A 25,008-nucleotide genomic window follows, 5' to 3' on the forward strand; every position below is an offset into this window, starting at 1 on the left:
TTTATTAAGCTGTATCTGAGCTTGTGGCTAGTATGAATTAATCAAATATGAGTACTTTTTTTTAAACCCTCTCTGAAAATTGGCAATCCAGCTGCAATAGGAGCTGCAGTTTGGACCTTTTGAACAGTAAATATTGTAGAAATCCTAGAATCATTAGTAATTATTATTAATTGTAACCCACTGATTTTAGTTTTGGGTATGTGTTTTGTTTGTGTTGTTTTGTTTTGTTTTGTTTTGACAATAAACTTGCTTTTGGTAAATCTTTAGTCATTTCTCACCAGCTAAGATTCATAAAGTCAACAGGCACATCACATTTTCTCAAAATTGTTGAAGGAGCTCCATTAACTTGTCACCTCCATTAATTTGTACTTCTCACAACTACAGCTTTTGATAACCAAATATAGCTAATCTTTTTTCCTTTTTTAAATAAATATAACTTAAAACTTTATAAGAAAAAGAATTTAACACCCAAACAGACAAAATCACCTGAAGATTCTCTAAGAAGTGATATTTTAAAAATCTGAAAATAAAATGATGACAGGATTTAACTCTGAAATGTCCTCATTTTTTTAGCGCTTTCCAGGGAATCACTTTTGGAGTGAGAGCACAAGCAGTTACTTCCTCAGCAGCTGAAAGCCAGTCAAAGAACTAGATAGACACCACTGTGCATCTGAACCTCATATAAAACAAAAACTAAATAATAAAATGGCAACTCACCAGATTTGTTAACACACAACTTACCTAAAACAGGGAGAATTTTCCACATCTTTCCTACTAAAAAATATTTTAAAGAGAACACTCACACTTAAGCTAGACATACTCAAAAGCTTCTCTTGTACTGATATTAAAAAGAAAAAAAAGTCCAACTTTCCCTCACTCCTTCTATTACCAAAAGAAGTATCACAGACAATACTTTAAAAGAATATTTTATTATGTTTCCTGGAGTTTGTTTTTAAAGCAACACTTTGCGAATTTAAAAAATAAGATTTTCAAAAATTCTAACCTTCCCAATATACTTCTAAAATAGACATTTGTATAATATACTTTTTAACTCCATGTATATAAATAACTATTCATAGAACTATAATTTGCACAAATTCAAACTTACACTTCTGAACCTGAATTACAAAACTGGGAAAGACATATCAAACCTATTAATATTCATACAAAGCTCAAGTATAAAAGTCTTGATTAAAAGATTCATTTTTTTATCAATGTGTTAACTCTGAATGTTTCAAATTCATCAAAAAATTACAGAAAACATTTCCATATTTAACACACACCAACAGGAAGCATCAGCAGTTTTTTGTGCTGTTGCACAAAAGAAGTCATCTTAAGTATTTCAAACATACAAAAATTCAAAACAAAGCCAACCAGTGTGAAAGATTAAAGTTTATCCTTATGTAATTCCTTAGGTATACCTTTAGACTTTCGTATTAGTAATTAAATTACCATTAGGCACTTTAAATGAACATAAATATAAATTTCTCAGAAAATAAAACAATGGTTAATAATGTGGCCATGCCAATATATTTAATATAAACAAGCTTGAGGTTTTTAATCTTGTGCATTTTTGGATGTTGCTGTTTGGGATTTTTACCCTCTTTTGCCACAAGGTTGATTCATGAATGAAATCCTACTTTAATATCCTATTTTCTCTCACTTACATGTAGGCTGGAGAAAGTGGAGTTGACCTGGATGTTTTAAGCACAGGAACTGGGAATTTCCAGATAGCAGGAGAGCTTGTTTTCCATTTCAATGGCATGTTGTCACCACGGTACTACAACAACAGTAAACAGCGTTTCCATAACGGACTACCAACTAGGACTTCCATTCCACAGAGTACTGACACAGCAGTGGCTGCCTCTGAGAACAAGGAAATGATTCTGCCAGTGCCCTTAAACCGATGCTTCCAATCTGTAAAATAGGGCTGCAAGGTACCTCCTTTAAATCCTCCTGTCCCCTAAAGTAATATGACGATTCTATCGTTATAACTCAACAATAGTGCCACCTCGTTAGGAAAGCGTTGACTGCAGTATATTTTTTTTTAAGACTGCACTGTCCATATCCCACAATGCAGCTTTATTTAATAAAAGCAGCTAGGGTTTTGTTTTCTATTTTGTTGTTTTAAGCTTGCATTACCATTGTTCTACCTTAACAGGGATACTGCAGCACTATATTATATTCTGCACCTATTAACCTGATTTCTGACCAATAGTAGCAGAACAAAAATAGACGGGTTTCACATGAAAATGAAACAACGTACCTACTCAGAATACACTTGTCATCCTCTGAACATTCTTCTTTTGAGCTGCAACAATACAAATGGGATATAAACCTCAGCATAGCCTTAGGCCACAGCTAATAGAGATCAGTGACTAAATTCGGCAGCCTTCTTCCCTCCTGTGCAAGCTCTGGCCACACAATACAAGAATGCCATTATGGGAAAATCCCGTTTAAAAAAATGCCAGTCTCTCTGCTTTCCAGTTAGAAGAAGGCAAAATGTAAGAACAAATATAAACTGCTGCAGAACTCTGCACATTCTTCTAGTAGCTCCTGATTCAAGTTGCTCTCCTTTTCCCTATTCTTATTTCCAAGACGGGATGAGCAAAATCTCATACATTTACAACATGATTGTGGTAATACGAATATCACTCTGTCTTCTGCGGCTCAGAGGAACAGAGTAGTGTGCTCTTAATAGCAGTCCTCGGAGGGACGTTATCAACAACGTCATTCAATGCTGCCTTCCCCTTCTCTCCCGTTCAACCCCGCTCACTCTCCCCCCCCTACCACCACCCCTAAACAGCTCACAAATTGCCTAGAGGAGAGACCAATGCTGCTGGCCAGGCAGGTGTCCATCAGGGACAATTCCAAGGCTCGGTAGCAAGTCCAGTAACCTCTTATTGACTGACAAGAAGGTTCAAAAATTAAAGCTGCTATCAAAGGCCACTTGAGGTATTTCATGAAAGCAATGGAAAATATAGGGTTCATCTATATTGTTTTAAAATAATGCCAGAAAGTAGTATCCTAATTGTCCCTAAACGTGACTCCGTGTTTTAATTATCTGTTTAAAGCACCAAAATCACAAATTTTCAACACAGCTCTAACACCAGAAAACAATACAAACTGGCATTATGCTGAAGTCTTTATTTACAGGCTGAAGAATTTTATTTCTGATGTAGGCATGCTGCCATCACTAAATATCTACCTTCATAGCACCCTTCCACTTCTACAGAATTATCCTGATTCATCAATGCAAACTTAGTAAAGGCAGACCACCAATGACACAAAAACCACTACCTTGAAAAAAAAATCACTGTAGTGACAAAGAGCTCATATTTACTTTCATGTTTATATCCAAACAATAAACTTTTTCTTCCAACATAAGTAGTTGGCTTTCAGATATTGTTTCCAAATTACAACTAGTTTCTAAAAGACTGAGATTTAGACCTTTAAGAGGATTTCTCATTTGTAGTAAAAAATCTCAGATCAATGTTTCTATGGAAACATACTACTTTTAAAAATTCCAACCTATAATTTAAAATACCAGAAATAAAAATTGAAATCAGCTAAGGTAAATTATGAGTACCTTCTTCAAGACACAATCAATATTTAGGGAAAAAGTACTTTCCTATGAAACCCAAACATATATGTATATGCTATGCATATACATACACATACACACATTCATACATATATGCAGAGAGTGAAAGCTTATTTTGAAACATTGACCAGTAATGCATAAACTTTATTAAATATTAAACAGATGTCAGCCACTGCTACTTAGCAAATAATGTTTATTCAATCTACCGTACACAAATAACCACCCAAAAACCCACTCAAGCATCTTAGAGGGTTAAATTATGTTTCCAAATCTTTTTAGTACCCACACACATAACTAACTCATAGGCATCTTCAAATGAATCATAGAAAGGAGGATTTATAGATGCCTTAGTGGCAAAAATATATTAAGAGATTAAAGAAATCACAACTAATACAAATAAACCATACTCAATATTTTATATTAGAAGGCTTCGTGTAATAATTCTTAATAGTTATGAAGCAAAAAGGTCCCAGGTACAATCAGCAGTAACAACTTGTTGCAAACACCAAGAAGGAAAAATACACACATATACTCTCTCTCTCTCTCTCTCTCTCTCTATCTCTCTCTCTCTCTCTCTCTCTCACACACACACAAACACACACACACACACACACACACACACACACACACACATGTACTCATCAAACAAGTTTGGAAAGTCCCACTCCAAAAACCTGAAGAATTCTCAAACATTTAAAAATACAAAACATTTCCGGAAAAGTGGAGGCGTGAGGTGAGCCTCTGTAAAGTTCCCCTGGAATTTACAAAGAATCGAACAACAAAAACTCCACAAAGGACTCCCTGCACAGCAGACAGGCAACACGAAGAGGCCCACTACCGACTGAAACCACGTACAGGTGGGAGATTCGCGCGAGTGGAGGGAGGAAGAAAGGGAGATGCGGAGACGGAGCCGCACGGGCACAGGACTCAGACCTAGCTCAGTGCTCCAAGCACGCTGCTTCCCGGAACTACCGCAGCTGCGAGAGAGGGAAGAACTCGGACTGCTAGGGCACCGCCAGGGCTCCACAGGGCTGAGGGGACAGCATATAACACGGCTGAACCCAACGCTCACGGCAGAGACCTCGGAGAAAAGACTGAGGGGAAAAGGCTGAAAATGGTGGTTTAAGACCTCACTGCTGAGCAGAGAACGAAGCCTTAGGCACTGAGACTAGCCGCCCCCTCCCTCCCCTCCCAGAGCTCACCCCGCCCCCACCTGCCCGGTGCTAGAAGCGAAACAGTAGCAGTGTCAGATCAAAACAACAGAAAATTTGCTGTTTTGAGAACTGTGGACGCAGACACAAATTCACAGCCCAACTAGTTCCGGCAAAGGGGGGAGAGCTGTGGAAGCAGGACCGGCTGTGGTGGTGGTCGCCGCCATTGCTCTGGGCCACCTCTCACAACTCACCCCGCCCCTGACCCCACCTATCTGGGCGGATCCCTGCAGGAGTAAACAGAACTGCTGAAACATACGGGCTCTGAATCAGGAGCTGGAAGAGTTTTGGAACATCAAAAGCTCTCCGCATACCCACTGGGACACTGCGCCCTGTGACCTAGGCAACTATTAACAGAGGAGAAGCCCGTCTCCCAGGGAATCCCCCATTGTGTGAGAAGTTGGAATAGTGCAGAGAAAACATAGCACTACCATGTGGGAGAAGAAAAATAAGTTGCAGTTGGAGAAACAATAAAACATTCTACCAACAAGTACTGGCAAACAAAAGAAAGACCACTTTCTATCAACCTGTTGCAGAAGTCACTCCTGTAGATGTCTAGGAAGAGAAATAGTAAACCAGTAATCGCCATGAATAACCAAGGCAACAAGATAGCTCAGAAAGAAAGTGAAAAATCTCCAGAGAAGGCACTTAAAGATACAGAAATATGTGACTTAAATGACAGAGAATTCAAGATTGCAGTTCTGAAAAAACTCAACGCGATACAAGAAAACACAGATAGGCAGTTAAATGAACTCAGAAACTCAATCAAAGAACAGCATGAGCATTTTACGAAAGAGATTGAAATCTTAAAAAAGAACCAAATAGAATTTCTGGAGATTAAGAACTCAATAGAAGAAATTAAGAATGAAATAACCAGCTTAGGTAGTAGAGTTGACCAGATGGAGGAAAGAATCAGTGACATCGAAGATAGAAACCTGGAAATGACACAGATGGAAGAAGAAAGAGACTTGAGACTTAAAAGGAATGAAAGAACTCTACAAGAACTTTCTGACTCCATCAGAAAGAGCAATATAAGAATAATGGGCATACCAGAAGGAGAAGAGAGAAGGGAACAGAGAATATATTTAATCAAATTGTTGATGAGAATTTCCCAAATTTGTGGACAGAACTGGACCCTCGAATCCAAGAAGCAAATAGAACACCTAGTTACCTCAATACCAACAGGCCTTCTCCAAGGCACATTGTATTGAAGCTGTCTAAAATCAACGACAAAGAAAGAATCCTCAAGGCAGCCAGGGAAAAGAAGACGGTAACCTACAAAGGAAAGCCCATTAGATTATCATCAGATTTTTCAGCAGAAACTCTACAAGCCAGGAGGGAGTGGAACCAAATATTCAAACTATTGAAAGAGAGAAATCATGAGCCAAGAATAATATATCCAGCAAAGATATCCTTTAGATATGAAGGAGAAATAAAGACCTTTCCAGACATAGAGAAGCTGAGGGAATTTTCTAATACATGACCTGCACTACAACAAATACTAAAGGAGGCTATTCGACCACCGTCAACAGGGAAAATTTGTGGCAACCAAACTCAAAAAGGGGGAGAATAAAGGCCTGAACCGGAATATGGGAATGGAGAAAGTAAGCGTGCTGAAGAAAATGGAATACTCTAATTATCAAACTTTCTTTTACATAAACTTAAGGGTAACCACTCAAAAAAAATCCAGAACTGAAATATATACTGAAATAAAAGAAGAAACAGAGGGAAACATCATAGAATACCACCACACAGAAATAATAGACAACAACAAAAAGGCAAAGAAACAATGGAGACACAGCCTTACCAGAAAACTAAAGATAGAATGACAGGAAATCCTCACATATCAATAATCACCCTAAATGTAAATGGACTGAACTCACCAATAAAAAGGCACAGAGTAGCAGATTGGATCAAAAACTAAACCCAACCATATGCTGTCTCCAAGAGACACATCTCAGCTACAAGGACAAGCATAGACTCAAAGTGAAAGGGTGGAAATTGACACTCCAAGCAAATGGTACCCAGAGAAAATCAGGTGTAGCCATAATGATATCAGATGAAACAGACTTCAAGGTGAAAAAGATAACAAGAGACAAAGATGGACATTTCATAATGGTGAAGGGACTGTACAACAAGAAGACATAACAGTCATCAATATTTATGCCCCCAATCAGGGAGCACCGAAATACACCAAGCAACTACTAACAGAACTAAAGGGAGAAATTGACCAAAACACAATTATACTAGGGGACTTAAATACATCATTGACAGCTATGGATAGATCATCCAAACAGAAAATAAATAACGAAATAGTAGCCCTAAATGACACATTAGATGAAATGGACATAATTGACATTTATAGAGCACTTCATCCTAAAACATCAGACTACACATTCTTTTCTAGTGTACATGGAACATTCTCAAGGATAGACCATATATTGGGACATAAAATCAGTCTCAACAAATTTAAGAAGATTGAAATCATACCATGCATATTCTGATCACAAGGCTTTGAAATTGGATATCAACTGTAAAAAGAAAGCGGGAGAAACACAAACACATGGAGATTAAACAACATACTTTTAAAGAAGGACTGGGTCAAAGAAGAAATTAGAGGAGAGATCAAAAGATACATAGAAACAAATGACAATGAAAATACATCCTACCAAAATTTTGGGGATGCAGCGAAAGCAGTTTTAAGAGGGAGATTTATCTCATTACAGGCCTATCTCAAGAAACAAGAAAACTCCCAAATAAATAACCTCATGTTACACCTTAAAGAACTAGAAAAAGAAGAACAAGTAAAACCCAAGGTCAGCAGAAGAAAGGAAATAACAAAAATTAGAGCAGAACTAAATGAAATAGAGAACAAAAAGACAATAGAAAAAATTAATGTGACAAAGAGCTGGTTCTTTGAAAAGATTAACAAAATTGACAAACCCTTGGCTAGACTTACTAAGATAAAAAGAGAAGACACTGATTAACAAAATCAGAAAGCGTAAAAGGGAAGTTATCACGGACACCACAGAAATACAAAGGATCATCCAAGAATACTATGAAGGACTATATGCCACCAAATTCAACAACCTAGAAGAAATGGACAAGTTCTTAGAAACATATAGCCTTCAAGGCTGAACCATGAAGAACTGGAAAATCTAAACAGACCGATCACCAGTAAATTGAATCAGTCATCCAAAACCTTCCCAAAAGCAAAAGTCCGGGACCAGATGGCTTCACTAGTGAATTCTACCAAACCTTCAAAGAGGATCTAATACCAATTCTGCACAAACTCTTCCAAAAATTGAAGAAGAGACAGTACTCCCTAACTCATTTTATGAGGCCAACATTACCCTGATACCAAAACCTGGTAAGGACAGCACAAAAAAAACTACAGACCAATATCTCTAATGAATACCGATGCAAAAATCCTAAATAAAATTCTAGCAAATCGAATACAACAATGCATTAAAAGATTATTCATCACGACCAAGTGGGGTTCATCCCGGGCACAAGGATGGTTCAACATCAAATCCATCAATGTGATACATCACATAAACAAAATAAAGGACAAAAATCATATGATTATATCAATTGATGCAGAAAAAGCATTTGACAAGATACAACATCCATTTATGATTAAAACACTTAATAAAATGGGTATAGAAGGAAAATACCTTAACATAATAAAGGCCATATATGACAAGCCCTCTGCTAATCTCATAATTAATGGAGAAAAACTGAAGCCCTTTGCTCTACGTTCAGGAACACGACAGGGATGTCCCCTATCACCTCTGCTTTTCAACATAGTGTTGGAAGTCCTTGCCAGAGCAATCAGGCAAGAGAAAGAAATAAAAGGCATCAAATTGGGAATGAAGAAGTTAAATTATCACTCTTTGCAGATGACATGATGCTATATATAGAAAACCCTAAAGACTCCACCAAAAAGCTATTAGAAACAATCAACGAATACAGTAAAGTTACTGGCTACAAAATCAACGTACAAAAGTCCATGCCTTCCTATATACTAACAATGAAATCTCAGAAAAAGAAATACAAAAACAATTCCTTTTGCAATTGCAGCAAAAAGAATAAAATACCTAGGAATAAACTTAACCAAGGATGTGAAAGACCTATATGCTGAAAACTATAAGACATTTTGAAAGAAATTGAAGAAGACACAAAGAAATGGAAAGACATTCCGTGCTCATGGATTGGAAGAATCAACATAGTTAAAATGGCCATATTACCCAAAGCAATATACAGATTCAATGCAATCCCCATCAAAATCCCAATGGCATATTTTAAAGAAATAGAACAAAAAATCATCAGATTTGTTTGGAACCACAAAAGACCCCGAATAGCCAAAGCAATCTTAAGAAAAAGAACAATAATGGAGGTATCACACTTCCTGACTTTGGCTTGTACTACAGGGCTACAATAATCAAAACAGCATGGTATTGGCAGAAAAACAGACACATAGACCAATGGAATAGAATTGAGAACCCAGAAATAAAACCACATAAATATGGACAGATAATTTTTGACAAAGAAGCTAAAACATACAATGGAGCAAAGACAGCCTCTTCAATAAATGGTGCTGGGAGAATTGGATAGCCACGTGCAAAAGAATGAAACTGGACTGCTATTTGTCACCATGTACCAAAGTTAATTCAAAATGGATCAAAGACTTAAGCATAAGACCTGACACAATAAACTGCATAGAAGAAAACATAGGTACTAAACTTATGGACCTTGGGTTCAAAGAGCATTTCATGAACTTGACTCAAAAGGCAATGGAAGTAAAAGCTAAAATAAACGAATGGGACTATATGAAACTTAAAAGCTTCTGCACAGCAAAAGAAACCATTGACAAAATAAAGAGGCCACCAACTGACTGGGAGAAGATTTTTGCAAACAGTGCCTCCGATAATGGGCTAGTATCCAGAATATACAAGGAACTCATGCAACTCAACAACAAAAAAACAAACAACCCAATTGAAAAATGGGCAGAGGACTTGAAGAGACATTTCTCCAAAGAGGACATACAAATGGCAAATAGACATATGAAAAAATGCTCAACATCACTAATCATCAGAGAAATGCAAATCAAAACCACAATGAGATATCACCTCACCCCAGTCAGAATGGCTATCATCAACAAGACAAATAATAACAAATGTTGGAGAGGCTGTGGAGAAAAAGGAACCCTCATACACTGTTGTTGGGAATGCAGACTGGTGCAGCCGTTATGGAAGGCAGTGTGGAGGTTCCTCAAAGAATTACGGGACTTCCGGAAAAATGGCGGAGTGAGGTGAGCCTCTGTAAAGCTCCCCTGGAATTTACAAAGAATCGAACAACAAAAACTCCACAAAGGACTCCCTGCACAGCAGACAGGCAACACGAAGAGGCCCACTACTGACTGAAATCACCTACAGGTGGGAGATTCACAGTGGAGGGAGGAGGAAAGGGAGAAGCGGGAGACGGAGCCGGGCGCAGGACGCAGACCTCGCTCAGTGTGCCGAGCTCGCTGCTTCCCGGAACTACCGCAGCTGCGGGAGATCGGACTGCTAGGGCTCAGCCAGGGCTCCACAGGGCTGAGGGAGCAGCATATAACACGGCTGAACCCAACGCTCACGGCAGAGACCTCGGAGAAAAGACTGAGGGAAAAGGCTGAAAACGGTGGTTTAAGCCCGCACTGCCGAGCAGAGAATGGAGCCTTAGGCACTGAGACTGGCCGCCTCCCTCCTCCCAGAGCTCGCCCGCCCCCACCTGCCCGGTGCTAGAAGCGAAACAGTAGCAGTGTCAGATCAAAACAACAGAAAAGTTGCTGTTTTGAGAACTGTGGGCCGCAAACACAAATTCACAGCCCAACTAGTTCCAGCAAAGGGAGAGAGCTGTGGAAGCAGGACCGGCTGTGGTGGTGGTCGCTGCCATTGCTCTGGGCCACCTCTCACAGCTCACCCCGCCCCTGGCCCCACCTATCTGGGCGGATCCCTGCAGGAGTAAACAGAACTGCTGAAACATACGGGCTCGGAATCAGGAGCTGGAAGAGCTTTGGAACATCAAAAGCTCTCCGCATACCCACTGGGACACTGCGCCCTGTGACCTAGACGAACTATTAACAGAGGAGAAGCCCGTCTCCCAGGGATTCCCCCCATTGTGTGAGAAGTTGGAATAGTGCAGAGAAAACATAGCACTATTGTGTGGGAGAAGAAAAATAAGTTGCAGTTGGAGAAATAATAAAACATTCTACCAATAAGTACTGGCAAACAAAAGAAAGGCTGCTTTCTATCAACCTGTTGCAGAAGTCACTCCTGTAGATGTCTAGGAAGAGAAATAGTAAACCAGTAATCGCCATGAATAACCAAGGCAACAAGATTGCTCAGAAAGAAAGTGAAAAATCTCCAGAGAAGGCACTTAAAGATACAGAAATATGTGACTTAAATGACAGAGAATTCAAGATTGCAGTTCTGAAAAAACTCAACGAGATACAAGAAAACACAGATAGGCAGTTAAAGGAACTCAGAAACTCAATCAAAGAACAGCATGAGCATTTTACGAAAGAGATTGAAATCTTAAAAAGAACCAAATAGAATTTCTGGAGATTAAGAACTCAATAGAAGAAATTAAGAATGAAATAACCAGCTTAGGTAGTAGAGTTGACCAGATGGAGCAAAGAATCAGTGACATCGAAGATAGAAACCTGGAAATGACACAAATAGAAGAAGAAAGAGACTTGAGACTTAAAAGAAATGAAAGAACTCTACAAGAACTTTCTGACTCCATCAGAAAGAGCAATATAAGAATAATGGGCATACCAGAAGGAGAAGAAAGAGAGAAGGGAACAGAGAATATATTCAAACAAATTGTCGATGAGAACTTCCCAAATTTGTGGACAGAACTGGACCCTCGAATCCAAGAAGCAAATAGAACACCTAGTTACCTCAATCCCAACAGGCCTTCTCCAAGGCACATTGTATTGAAGCTGTCTAAAATCAACGACAAAGAAAGAATCCTCAAGGAAGCCAGGAAAGAAGAGGGTAACTTACAAAGGAAAGCCCATTAGATTATCATCAGATTTTTCAGCAGAAACTCTACAAGCCAGGAGGGAGTGGAACCAAATATTCAAACTATTGAAAGAGAGAAACCATGAGCCAAGAATAATATATCCAGCAAAGATATCCTTTAGATATGAAGGAGGAATAAAGACCTTTCCAGACATACAGAAGCTGAGGGAATTTTCTAATACACGACCTGCACTACAAGAAATACTAAAGGAGGCTATTCGACCACCATCAACAGGGACAATTTGTGGCAACCAAAACTCAAAAAGGGGAGAGTAAAGGCCTGAACCGAATATGGGAATGGAGAAAGTAAGCATACTGAAGAAAATGGAATACTCTAAATATCAAACTTTCTTTTACATAAACTTAAGGGTAACCACTCAAAATAAATCCAGAATTGAAATATATACTGAAATAAAAGAAGAAACAGAGGGAAACATCATAGAATACCACCACACAGAAATAATAGACAACAACAAAAAGGCAAAGAAACAATGGAGACACAACCTTACCAGAAAACTAAGGATAGAATGACAGGAAATCCTCACATATCAATAATCACCCTAAATGTAAATGGACTGAACTCACCAATAAAAAGGCACAGAGTAGCAGATTGGATCAAAAAACTAAACCCAACCATATGCTGTCTCCAAGAGACACATCTCAGCTACAAGGACAAGCATAGACTCAAAGTGAAAGGGTGGAAATTGACACTCCAAGCAAATGGTACCCAGAGAAAATCAGGTGTAGCCATAATGATATCAGATGAAACAGACTTCAAGGTGAAAAAGATAACAAGAGACAAAGATGGACATTTCATAATGGTGAAGGGACTGTACAACAAGAAGACATAACAGTCATCAATATTTATGCCCCCAATCAGGGAGCACCGAAATACACCAAGCAACTACTAACAGAACTAAAGGGAGAAATTGACCAAAACACAATTATGCTAGGGGACTTAAATACATCATTGACAGCTATGGATAGATCATCCAAACAGAAAATAAATAACGAAATAGTAGCCCTAAATGACACATTAGATGAAATGGACATAATTGACATTTATAGAGCACTTCATCCTAAAACATCAGACTATACATTCTTTTCTAGTGTACATGGAACATTCTCAAGGATAGACCATATATTGGGACATAAAATCAGTCTCAACAAATTTAAGAAGATTGAAATCATACCATGCATATTCTCTGATCACAAGGCTTTGAAATTGGATATCAACTGTAAAAAGAAAGCGGAAAAACACAAATACATGGAGATTAAACAACATACTTTTAAAGAAGGACTGGGTCAAAGAAGAAATTAGAGGAGAGATCAAAAGATACATAGAAACAAATGACAATGAAAATACATCCTACCAAAATTTTTGGGATGCAGCGAAAGCAGTTTTAAGAGGGAAATTTATCTCATTACAGGCCTATCTCAAGAAACAAGAAAACTCCCAAATAAATAACCTCATGTTACACCTTAAAGAACTAGAAAAAGAAGAACAAGTAAAACCCAAGGTCAGCAGAAGAAAGGAAATAACAAAAATTAGAGCAGAACTAAATGAAATAGAGAACAAAAAGACAATAGAAAAAATTAATATGACAAAGAGCTGGTTCTTTGAAAAGATTAACAAAATTGACAAACCCTTGGCTAGACTTACTAAGATAAAAGAGAAGACACTGATTAACAAAATCAGAAACGTAAAAGGGAAGTTATCACGGACACCACAGAAATACAAAGGATCATCCAAGAATACTATGAAGGACTATATGCCACCAAATTCAACAACCTAGAAGAAATGGACAAGTTCTTAGAAACATATAGCCTTCAAGGCTGAACCATGAAGAACTGGAAAATCTAAACAGACCGATCACCAGTGAAATTGAATCAGTCATCCAAAACCTTCCCAAAAGCAAAAGTCCGGGACCAGATGGCTTCACTAGTGAATTCTACCAAACCTTCAAAGAGGATCTAATACCAATTCTGCACAAACTCTTCCAAAAATTGAAGAAGAGACAGTACTCCCTAACTCATTTTATGAGGCCAACATTACCCTGATACCAAAACCTGGTAAGGACAGCACAAAAAAAAAACTACAGACCAATATCTCTAATGAATACCGATGCAAAAATCCTAAATAAAATTCTAGCAAATCGAATACAACAATGCATTAAAAGATTATTCATCACGACCAAGTGGGGTTCATCCCGGGGCACAAGGATGGTTCAACATACAAATCCATCAATGTGATACATCACATAAACAAAATAAAGGACAAAAATCATATGATTATATCAATTGATGCAGAAAAAGCATTTGACAAGATACAACATCCATTTATGATTAAAACACTTAATAAAATGGGTATAGAAGGAAAATACCTTAACATAATAAAGGCCATATATGACAAGCCCTCTGCTAATCTCATAATTAATGGAGAAAAACTGAAGCCCTTTGCTCTACGTTCAGGAACACGACAGGGATGTCCCCTATCACCTCTGCTTTTCAACATAGTGTTGGAAGTCCTTGCCAGAGCAATCAGGCAAGAGAAAGAAATAAAAGGCATCAAATTGGGAATGAAGAAGTTAAATTATCACTCTTTGCAGATGACATGATGCTATATATAGAAAACCCTAAAGACTCCACCAAAAAGCTATTAGAAACAATCAACGAATACAGTAAAGTTGCCGGCTACAAAATCAATGCACAAAAGTCCATTGCCTTCCTATATACTAACAATGAAATCTCAGAAAAAGAAATACAAAGACAATTCCTTTTGCAATTGCAGCAAAAAGAATAAAATACCTAGGAATAAACTTAACCAAGGATGTGAAAGACCTATATGCTGAAAACTATAAGACATTTTTGAAAGAAATTGAAGAAGACACAAAGAAATGGAAAGACATTCCGTGCTCATGGATTGGAAGAATCAACATAGTTAAAATGGCCATATTACCCAAAGCAATATACAGATTCAATGCAATCCCCATCAAAATCCCAATGGCATATTTTAAAGAAATAGAACAAAAATCATCAGATTTGTTTGGAACCACAAAAGACCCGAATAGCCAAAGCAATCTTAAGAAAAAGAACAATAATGGAGGTATCACACTTCCTGACTTTGGCTTGTACTACAGGGCTACAATAATCAAAACAGCATGGTATTGGCAGAAAAACAGACACATAGACCAATGGAATAGAATTGAGAACCCAGAAATAAAACCACATAAATATGGACAGATAATTTTTGACAAAGAAGCTAAAAACATACAATGGAGCAAAGACAGCCTCTTCAATAAATGGTGCTGGGAGAATTGGATAGCCACGTGCAAAAGAATGAAACTGGACTGCTATTTGTCACCATGTACCAAAGTTAATTCAAAATGGATCAAAGACTTAAGCATAAGACCTGACACAATAAACTGCATAGAAGAAAACATAGGTACTAATCTTATGGACCTTGGGTTCAAAGAGCATTTATGAACTTGACTCCAAAGGCAATGGAAGTAAAAGCTAAAATAAACGAATGGGACTATATGAAACTTAAAAGCTTCTGCACAGCAAAAGAAACCATTGACAAAATAAAGAGGCCACCAACTGAATGGGAGAAGATTTTTGCAAACAGTGCCTCCGATAAGGGCTAGTATCCAGAATATACAAGGAACTCATGCAACTCAACAACAAAAAACAAACAACCCAATTGAAAAATGGGCAGAGGACTTGAAGAGACATTTCTCCAAAGAGGACATACAAATGGCAAATAGACATATGAAAAAATGCTCAACATCACTAATCATCAGAGAAATGCAAATCAAAACCACAATGAGATATCACCTCACCCCAGTCAGAATGGCTATCATCAACAAGACAAATAGTAACAAATGTTGGAGAGGCTGTGGAGAAAAAGGAACCCTCATACACTGTTGGTGGGAATGCAGACTGGTGCAGCCGTTATGGAAGGCAGTGTGGAGGTTCTTCAAAAAATTACGAATAGAATTGCCATATGACGCAGCAATCCCTCTCCTGGGTATCTACCCAAAAATCTGAAAACATTTAGAGATAAAGACACGTGTGCTCCAATGTTCATTGCAGCTTTGTTTACGGTGGCCAAGACATGGAAACAACCAAAATGTCCTTCGATAGATGAATGGATAAAGAAGTTGTGGTATATATACACAGTGGAATACTATTCGGCAGTAAGAAAAAATGATATAGGAACATTTGTGACAACATGGATGGATCTTGAGAGAGTAATGCTGAGCGAAACAAGTCAGACAGAAAAAGCAGAGAACCATGTGATTTCACTGATATGTGGTATATAAACCAAAAACAACAAAAGAACAAGACAAACAAATGAGAAACAGAAACTCATAGACACAGACAATAGTTTAGTGGTTGCCAGAGGGTAACGGGGGCGGGGGTGGGGGGTGGGAGATGAGGGTAAGGGGGATCGAATATATGGTGATGGAAGGAGAACTGACTCTGGGTGATGAACACACAATGGGATTTATAGATAATGTAATACAGAATTGTACACCTGAAATCTATGTAATTTTACTAACAATTGTCACCCCAATAAATTTAATAAAATAAAATTAAAAAAAAAAAAAAGAATTACGAATAGAATTGCCATATGACCCAGCAATCCCTCTCCTGGGTATCTACCCAAAAAATCTGAAAACATTTAGAGATAAAGACACGTGTGCTCCAATGTTCATTGCAGCTTTGTTTACGGTGGCCAAGACATGGAAACAACCAAAATGTCCTTCGATAGATGAATGGATAAAGAAGTTTTGGTATATATACACAATGGAACACTATTCGGCAGTCAGAAAAGATGATATAGGAACATTTGTGACAACATGGATGGATCTTGAGAGAGTAATGCTGAGCGAAACAAGTCAGACAGAAAAAGCAGAGAACCATGTGATTTCACTGATATGTGGTATATAAACCAAAAACAACAAAAGAACAAGACAAGCAAATGAGAAACAGAAACTCATAGACACAGACAATAGTTTAGTGGTTGCCAGAGGGTAAGGGGGGTGGGGGGTGGGGGGTGGGAGATGAGGGTAAGGGAGATCAAATATATGGTGATGGAAGGAGAACTGACTCTGGGTGATGAACACACAATGGGATTTATAGATGATGTAATACAGAATTGTACACCTGAAATCTATGTAATTTTACTAACAATTGTCACCCCAATAAATTTAATAAAATATAATTTAAAAAAAAAGATTGACATTAAATACAACATTTATTGGCAGCTGATCTAGAAGACTAAACTAGCCAAGTTTAGACAGAATTAAACACTTTTCCAGTAAATATATACTCGGCCTTGGACTGCTTTGTCATTTTCTAGCCTTGCAAGCCTAAAGTTCAATTCTTAGCTGATATACTGTTTTGCCATAAAAACCTGAACGCAAAATGACACACATTACAAGCTTTCAGAGAACAGATGGCTAATGTTCTTCTAGGTTATTTACTACCAATTTTCTCATTTTCATACTGCTTATATTTAATAAAAACATATAAATAGATGTACTGTCTCCAAACAGAAGACTTTGTTTTTGTGAAGTCTGGTTATATATCTAACTCATTTGGGCTAATACAAAAAGCAACAATGAACATACTTCTGGTACTGCCTCAGTATATGCACAAGCACTGCAGTATATGCAGTCAGCTCTCTAAAAAACTAAAGTTAAAAAATTAAAGTAAGCTGGCAGGTGTTTGAGGAGCTCAAACACAAAACCGAATTTATTTACATTTATTTCACTTATGTTGGCATTAGCTTATGCAAAGTAAACATTAGTAAGCATTATATTTATCTAATTTTTTCTTCAAAATAAACAGTTTGGGATTTTTTCTGGGTCATCTTACAAGCACTATTTCATTATTAAAGTCACAACTAAATCAAGGTCATAGCCCAATAACATCTTTTAAAAGACCTTGGCAGAGACCTTATACAAAATATCCTAAATCTAATGACTTTTTATGCAAAAGGTAGGTAGCAAGTATTTTATTTCCTTTTTAGAATGGTAAATTCAAAACAGTCTCTTCTTATTGGCAATACTATTTCAAAGTCTACTTTTAAAACGCTATATACTTAGATTATTATTTTTGAATCATAAAAAGCTACAATGAGTTAATTTTGTATTTGTCATGTTTTAGTACAAAGTCTCACCAAGAAAATAACAATTATACATTTTTTGCTTAAAGTATCTTTAAATACAGCTTATTTTATATTCCTATTAATATTCCTTTCTTTTGTGTATTTAAGAAGAATCTGGTGTGCCACCTTCTGGTAACTGAGTGAAATTATGTATCTACACAAGTCACTATCCTTTATTTTAACTTAATATATGTAAATGTAATACAGGTTTAGAAATTTATATGCATATAAATTTATATGTATACATATAAATTATACATATATGTATATAAATTTCTAAACCTGTATTACATTTAAGCTATATAAATAAATCTATACCACAGTCTATAATAAAGTAAAATTTCCTTCGTGATTTTTTAAAATCAAGCTTTATACGTGCTTTCTATGATTTTGCATGGTTACCAATATGTCTCCTGAATTCTACAATACATATAAAATGGATTTTTGTACAGCACTTCACAGCCACATATAAAAACAACAGGCTTGTTACTTTAATGAATGAGTGACAGCAGCAAATAAAGGTCTCTTACCAATAAGCCCATTTTTCTCTTAAGGTTTGAACTCTCATCATTTGTCATGTTCTTGTGGATCCCTCTCTCATCAAATTCTCTGGAGTTTTAAAGTTGAGAGCTGTGATGCACAGCTAGGCTCTGCTACATCGTAGCGCACCCCAGTGCATTTGCCTGGTATAACACTTCAGATGTAGTTCCCCAAAGCAGAAACGCTTTAATACATTCAAAAACCTATGCATTGCACACCTTTCCTTGATATGAAATTGTAGTCATTGTGGTTCAACTATGTATATTTCATATCTTAACTCCCCATCAGATATGAAGATCAGAACCACATAAATGTTGAGCTTCAGTTTCAGTAAACTAAACAGGAACAAAGTGTTCATCTTCAGGGCAAAGGTGGAATGAGGCAAATACGAACACCAGGAGATGGGACTTAGGAAAAAAACAACATGCTTACCTGAAAGTAACCTGATTTTTTCAAGGGTCACTGTCCTGTTGTTTGTCATATTACCTTAAATCTTTATTATCTTTAAATCTTCCCTCCCTCGTGCCTCTAGTAGCCAGTCATTAAGTCCTATCCTTTACTCTTTATTAATTTTTCAGGAATCTACTCCCTAGGGTTTCCTTGATTTTTTTTAAACAAATGAGCTACTTCAAAAATACCTATAACTGGTCTCTCTGCATCTCCCGTCTTCAATCTATCGATCACATTGCTTCTAGATGGCTTACTTAAAATACAACTATACATTTTGTTAAGCGGATCATGTATGGAATTTTTAAGTGAATTGTTTTGATTGCTTGTTTCACTTCTGTACCTTTAATTTCTGTTCCTTTTTTTAAAAAATGATTTTTAAGGCTTTATGATTTTCCAAACTGATGTTGACATCATTTTTTCTGTGTGTGAACTATCAGAAAATAGTGAATACTTTCCAAATATTTAAGGACTTGATGTTTTAAAAGCCATAAAATAAAGAACAGTGATACTAACAAATAATTGCTTAAAGCTAAGTTATCAATAGTATCTATAACATATGTTTTCTGGGGAGATGTGTATCCAGCGACCCAAGGTAGAAAGAATTGATATAATTGTGTGTGTTTTCAGTAAACATGAAAAGACACAGCAGTTTATTATTGTATTTCCAGAATACTCTGGAGACTTACTTTAACACAATGTACTGTACCTTGGAATTTGTTCTGTGATAAGTCTATCTCGAATTCCCATCCAAGAAACTGTAGTCACCCGAAGGACCTAGGTGACTTATAAAATATGTTCACATGGTGTAAATTTTGAAGACCACTTGTGCCAGTGTACTAGTATTCATTTAGGGATAACCCATGCTAGAACTTGAATCACAAATAAAAGCTAATATTTTTTTCATTCTCAAAAAGATCACTTAGACAGCTATGTGCAAAATGGAAAATAAAGTTATTCTATTTTGAATGAATGGTTCAGACTTTTCCCTACCAGAGCCAAGTAGCAACTGAAATAGAATCTCAATTTTCAGTGATAAAAAGTATAAGGATCATTTAATTATACCTCTCTTCAGAAAAGATTTTCTTTCTAATTGCTCCACCTAGCATTTTCAATATTTGGAAATGTAAGCGACTGATATATTTGTCATACATTAACTGACGGTTCATCTTTCTGCCAATTGTACATTTAGAGAAATTTTAAGTTATTTTAATGAGAGTTAAACCATTTCTGTTTTTATACTCAAATATACCAAATTATGATTATGAACATATTTTTTAAAGTTAACTTCCTAATGTACCAGAACTTGTACCTGTCATTTTCCCACAAAGTTGGTGATGGGTTATGTCAGTTTTGTTTTTCAAAAATATGTAATATAACTTGTCCCTACCAGATAATTCTACTTTTATGTGTCTGTAGTGGTGTACCATAAAACACATGCAAAATATAAAGTATTATTAATATTTACAATAGTTTTTAATTTTACTTATATTATGAATTTAATTAAAGTGTGAGTTGTATATTTAAAAAATACTACCATACGTGACGTAAAGTGTTCAATAAATATTTTACTCAACACATATTTGTTAAGAACTTGCTTCATGTTAGGTGGGTACTCTGCTAGGTGGTATACATATAAAGGAAAATAAGACACAACCTCTTGTTCTCAGGAAGCTCCTAGTTGAGTGAGGAAGCAGACAGCACAAAATATCGAGTTTAGGATACACAGTGTTGAGGGGAGTGAATTTTAAGATATAGAGAAACCACACCACTTTGGATTTTATCCTCTGTGCTGTGAGAAGCCATTTGTTGAATGAGTGGATCACTTCAGGAATCAATCAAGCAACTATGCGCAGCACTAAGAAATCACTAGAAGCTGGTCAATCTACCCTTCGAATTCACCGTCTAGTATCCCTTAACACCAACTTCCCATTCCATATCTCACAAGCTTGCTTTGTTGTTTCTGGCCTTTGCTCTAGAGGTCCTCCTGCATGAAATCTCTCCCCCTCTTCACTTTTCTAAACTGAACTCAGCCTTCCAGATCCAGCTCAAATTCCATTCTTTTTCTGTGATGTCTTCCATGGTAATTTGAGTCTATAGTTTTTAAATGTTCGTTCATTAAACCATGCATTCTTCCTAATGTTTAGCACACAATGTTGAAGAAAACTTTTTGGTCCTTAGCCTATAAAATGAAGCAAGACGGTGAGGAGATGACAGGAAGGCAAAAATCAGAGCCTGGGGGTAAGTTGCCTAAGAAAGCACACAGTATACAGTATACTAATCTCAGTAACTTTTACCACTCTCAAGCTGGAAAACAAAAGAATCTGAATTGTGAAGAGAAGTGGATCTGTATGGAGCAGCAACTCTGTTTTACTACGAGTATGCGACATTTCTGGCTCTATACATCACAGCTCTGGTTCTAAAATTCCAGAGAATTGATGAGAAAGGATACTAACAAAACAGCTGAATGACAGAGCTGTGATCTCTGGGGGGAAAGCTCTTGGGGGAGGAGGGGACTGTGCTTGCATCTTACCATTTACAGTAAACCAAGAGAATTCAACTACAGGTCCATACAATAAGCACAAGGAATTCATGAAGACACAGAAAGAGACGGGAGAGTGAAGATAGGGGTTTGACTGGATCGTTAAGGTTTAGAACCTCATGAGATATTAACAGAGAAAATCCCAGTGTAAGATGGGGATGTGTTAAGAAAGGGATAACAGTGTTAGCTGGGAGATTAATCTAGGACAAGAAGTTTTACCAGAGAAACGTATCCTGAGGTGTAAATATTTAGTGTTCTCTCCCTATGGAACCACACCCCATTATGCTCAGTGTCAAATACTCAGAAAAGCTTTCCTTGATGTTGGCATTTATCATTCAGCTTTGTTGCATCCTTTTTTATGTATACATAATCTCTTAGATTTATTCAGGGATGCAAAAACCATAGTGCTTTCTTTTATGTAGACAATAAAAAAATATTTTCATTTGTTCAACCACTTTATGTTAACGTGGGTTAAGAGGATTCTGCCAGTAATTTCAAAAAGCAGTAAATACTAGAAAATATTCTCCCAATGATTTAGAAATATCCCAGATAAAAGCTGTCTTCACCTTCCTTCGTGTTTATTGAGTGTAAAAACTAACCACTTTCCTTTCCACTAACTTGTAAGGAAAAAATTCAAATGAGAAAGAAATGGAGAATGTGATTTTGGGATACATGCCATACTTTTCTCAAGAAATCTTCAAAAAATAGCAGTACTTAGGAGACATAAAACTAATTTAAACCACCGATTCTTCAGGATGTTTCTACACTATTTATCAATGATACCATGGATTTTAGAACAAAGAGAAAATACACCAGACTATTTCCTCATTTAGATTTGTGGAAAACAGAACAATTGCGAGTATTTCCCTGAGGCCTGGCAAAAACCAAAAAGCAATAATCATTTTGTATTATACTTTGAACTAGAATAGGTGTTTCATCCACATTCAAATGAACTAGTTCATCTAGAAGTTGTAAAGTGAGAAAAGATGGGAATAACTACCTCCTAGTTGTCCGCAATAAGTCTCATAATATTAGTGATTTTGATGATACGGTCTATATTAGTCTAGTAGAAATAATTCATTTACAGTCCATGTAAAATACCATCATGTTATCTTATCCATAGCAATACTCGTCTGCTTTCTTCTGGTGTAAGATGGCTCAGAGCACGAAGAGTTAAGTGGTTTACAGAGTTTTCTGTCACGCAGAAATATCCTTGGATGATAGATTTTGAGAACCATTGATCTAAAAAAGGGTTGGTCAGGCGTATTTATACTGGGAGCAATTGCTCATGTTCCTACAGCCCAGAAGTTCATATTTCAGGTGAATTATTGGATTCCAGTAGTATTACCACTCAATCTCATGGGAAAAGTGGGGTCAAGTAGAAGAAAATGAGTTGAAATGCCTTTTGCTGTTACTAATAACTCTGGATGTACTGTCATTTCATTAGGGAAAATGGCAAAGGAAGTAGAAGGCCATTCCTACTTGAATGAATCATAACCATCTTATATATCCCTAAGATGTAACAAAACTCAGGTCATACCACTACATGGTAACACAAATAATTGAGGGTAATTCATGAGTAATTCAAATTACCTAATAGATATCAATTACCCAGGATTGACAACATATACCAACTCATATTTTACTTACCAAAGTCTCAATCAATTACTACTTAATAGTTATAGTGAGATTCTGAAAAGCCTTCAGATATACATGATAGACCATTGGAAAGAAGGAAATTTTATCATGTTAGTTTGGAAACATAGAAATAATCTAAATTACATTCCACAGACAAAAGGGCAGACATATGGAGTTAATGAGGAAGTCAGAATATTTCTATTTGTCAATTACTTTCCAACGTAATTTTCCTATCCAGATACTCCAAGAAATACCTGACGTGTTTCAAACGTCATGTGATAGCCTCAGCCAGCAGAATTTCAAGTAAAAAAGTTTACTATACCTTTTAATTTTTAAAAGTCTCATTTTCATTTTCACCCTGACCCTGAGGTAGGTAGGCAACACAGGTGTTAATAGTCCCATGTTACTAGTGCAGAAACAGTTATTAAATGATTTGGCTCAAGTGACATAGCTACTGAAAGAACTGGAAAACAAGAATTCAGGTCCCCTGACACCTAATTTAGTGTTCATTAGTCACCTCTGTATTGTATTAATATTTATTTTAGGGGGGAAAAAAACCCACAAATACGACTCCTAAATACCACCAAAAAAGGATTTTGAAAAGGTCTTTTCACACTTACCCTGATGAAGTAAAAGCCTTGAGGAACAGAGGAATAGGTTATGAAAGATATAGAATGTTGTATGATTAAATTTGCAGAATGATCAACCTGTACCTAGGCCAGAAATACCTTCCCAATGCCAATTCACAGAGCTCCCTTTTATCCCTCAATTAGCAATTTCTTGGCATAGACCTAATGTTCCATACTCCCTCATGCATCAGTGGTTTCCCATATATAGTCTCTCCACTTGGAATTCTTGGCCCTCCTTGTCTACCAAGAAAATTTCTAGTCATACTTAAGTGTCCAAGCATTGTCTCCTTCCATGAAACCTTCCCTCACATCCCTTAGCAGATTCCAGTGCTAGGTTTTCCAAACTCCCATGGCACTTTGAATATTATAGCTCCTATCACTTTGGATTATAATTGTTTCTGTAAACTATAGATTAACCTATAAATTCCTGAGAGCTGCGGTTGGGTTTCCCTTATTGTTTTTATTACACATAACTCAGTGCCTGTCACATAGTAATCTAACTGTAGGAAGCAATTTTGGTGAAATCAAGTCAGCAGAGGTAGGTTCTCTACTCCAAGACTAAGAAAAGTTTTCAGATGATAATTAAACAAGAAATCATTAAAGGCTTTTTATCCTTCCTAAACTAAAATATGAATGTAAGAAACAAATAAAAAACTACAATTACAAACAGTATACCTAAACGACTCCTTTTGATGTTTGTGTGATAGACCCTGTATGTACCTAGCAGGGTGGCCAGAACAGTAGGTATAAAACTGAGAGATAAAGTGACTGCTAAGCTAAACCGAGCAAAGGAAATGCTTAACTACAATAAGAAAGGGAAATGTCAATCATCATTTGTCTAAGTCAAGATAGTAGTATTGATAAAGCTGCAAACTGAAGAAATGCACTTCACTAGTTTGTCAACACCAAGACCAGTGAACACTGAAATATGAAATAGCATCTCTTAGAACCAATCATTTCTACAGACTGCTAATTGAAGAGGATAAAAGCATATTCTCTGAATTGTTGGATCCCATTAAGTTATCGTAACCAGTGATGATGAAAGAGCAAACCACAAAATCCAATTTTAACAATAACTGCTAACTAGATTGAACAAACAAATAAAACAGTGAATTCAGCCAAGCAAGCCACTGCACATCACCAATACCT

General features: G+C 36.8%; 1 protein-coding gene across 5 annotated transcripts in view; it reads right to left on the bottom strand.

The window, feature by feature from the left end:
* Positions 1 to 25,008, bottom strand: part of KLHL13 (kelch like family member 13) — a 283,984-nt gene that overhangs the window by 123,608 nt on the left and 135,368 nt on the right. Inside the window, exon 1 of one of the 5 annotated variants that reach the window (XM_074323705.1) lies at positions 2,267 to 2,659. The exons of 3 other annotated variants lie outside the window; for them this stretch is intronic. In XM_074323705.1, coding sequence (XP_074179806.1) covers positions 2,267 to 2,346 — 80 coding nt within the window. In that variant the 5' untranslated portion in view covers positions 2,347 to 2,659. Of the gene's footprint in view, positions 1 to 1,667; positions 1,963 to 2,266; positions 2,660 to 25,008 lie in introns of those variants that run through there. One more of the 5 variants, XM_074323704.1, reaches the window with a different exon arrangement.

The sequence above is a fragment of the Rhinolophus sinicus genome, chromosome X, assembly GCF_036562045.2.
Source record: "Rhinolophus sinicus isolate RSC01 chromosome X, ASM3656204v1, whole genome shotgun sequence".
In the NCBI taxonomy this organism is placed as follows: Eukaryota; Metazoa; Chordata; class Mammalia; order Chiroptera; family Rhinolophidae; genus Rhinolophus; species Rhinolophus sinicus.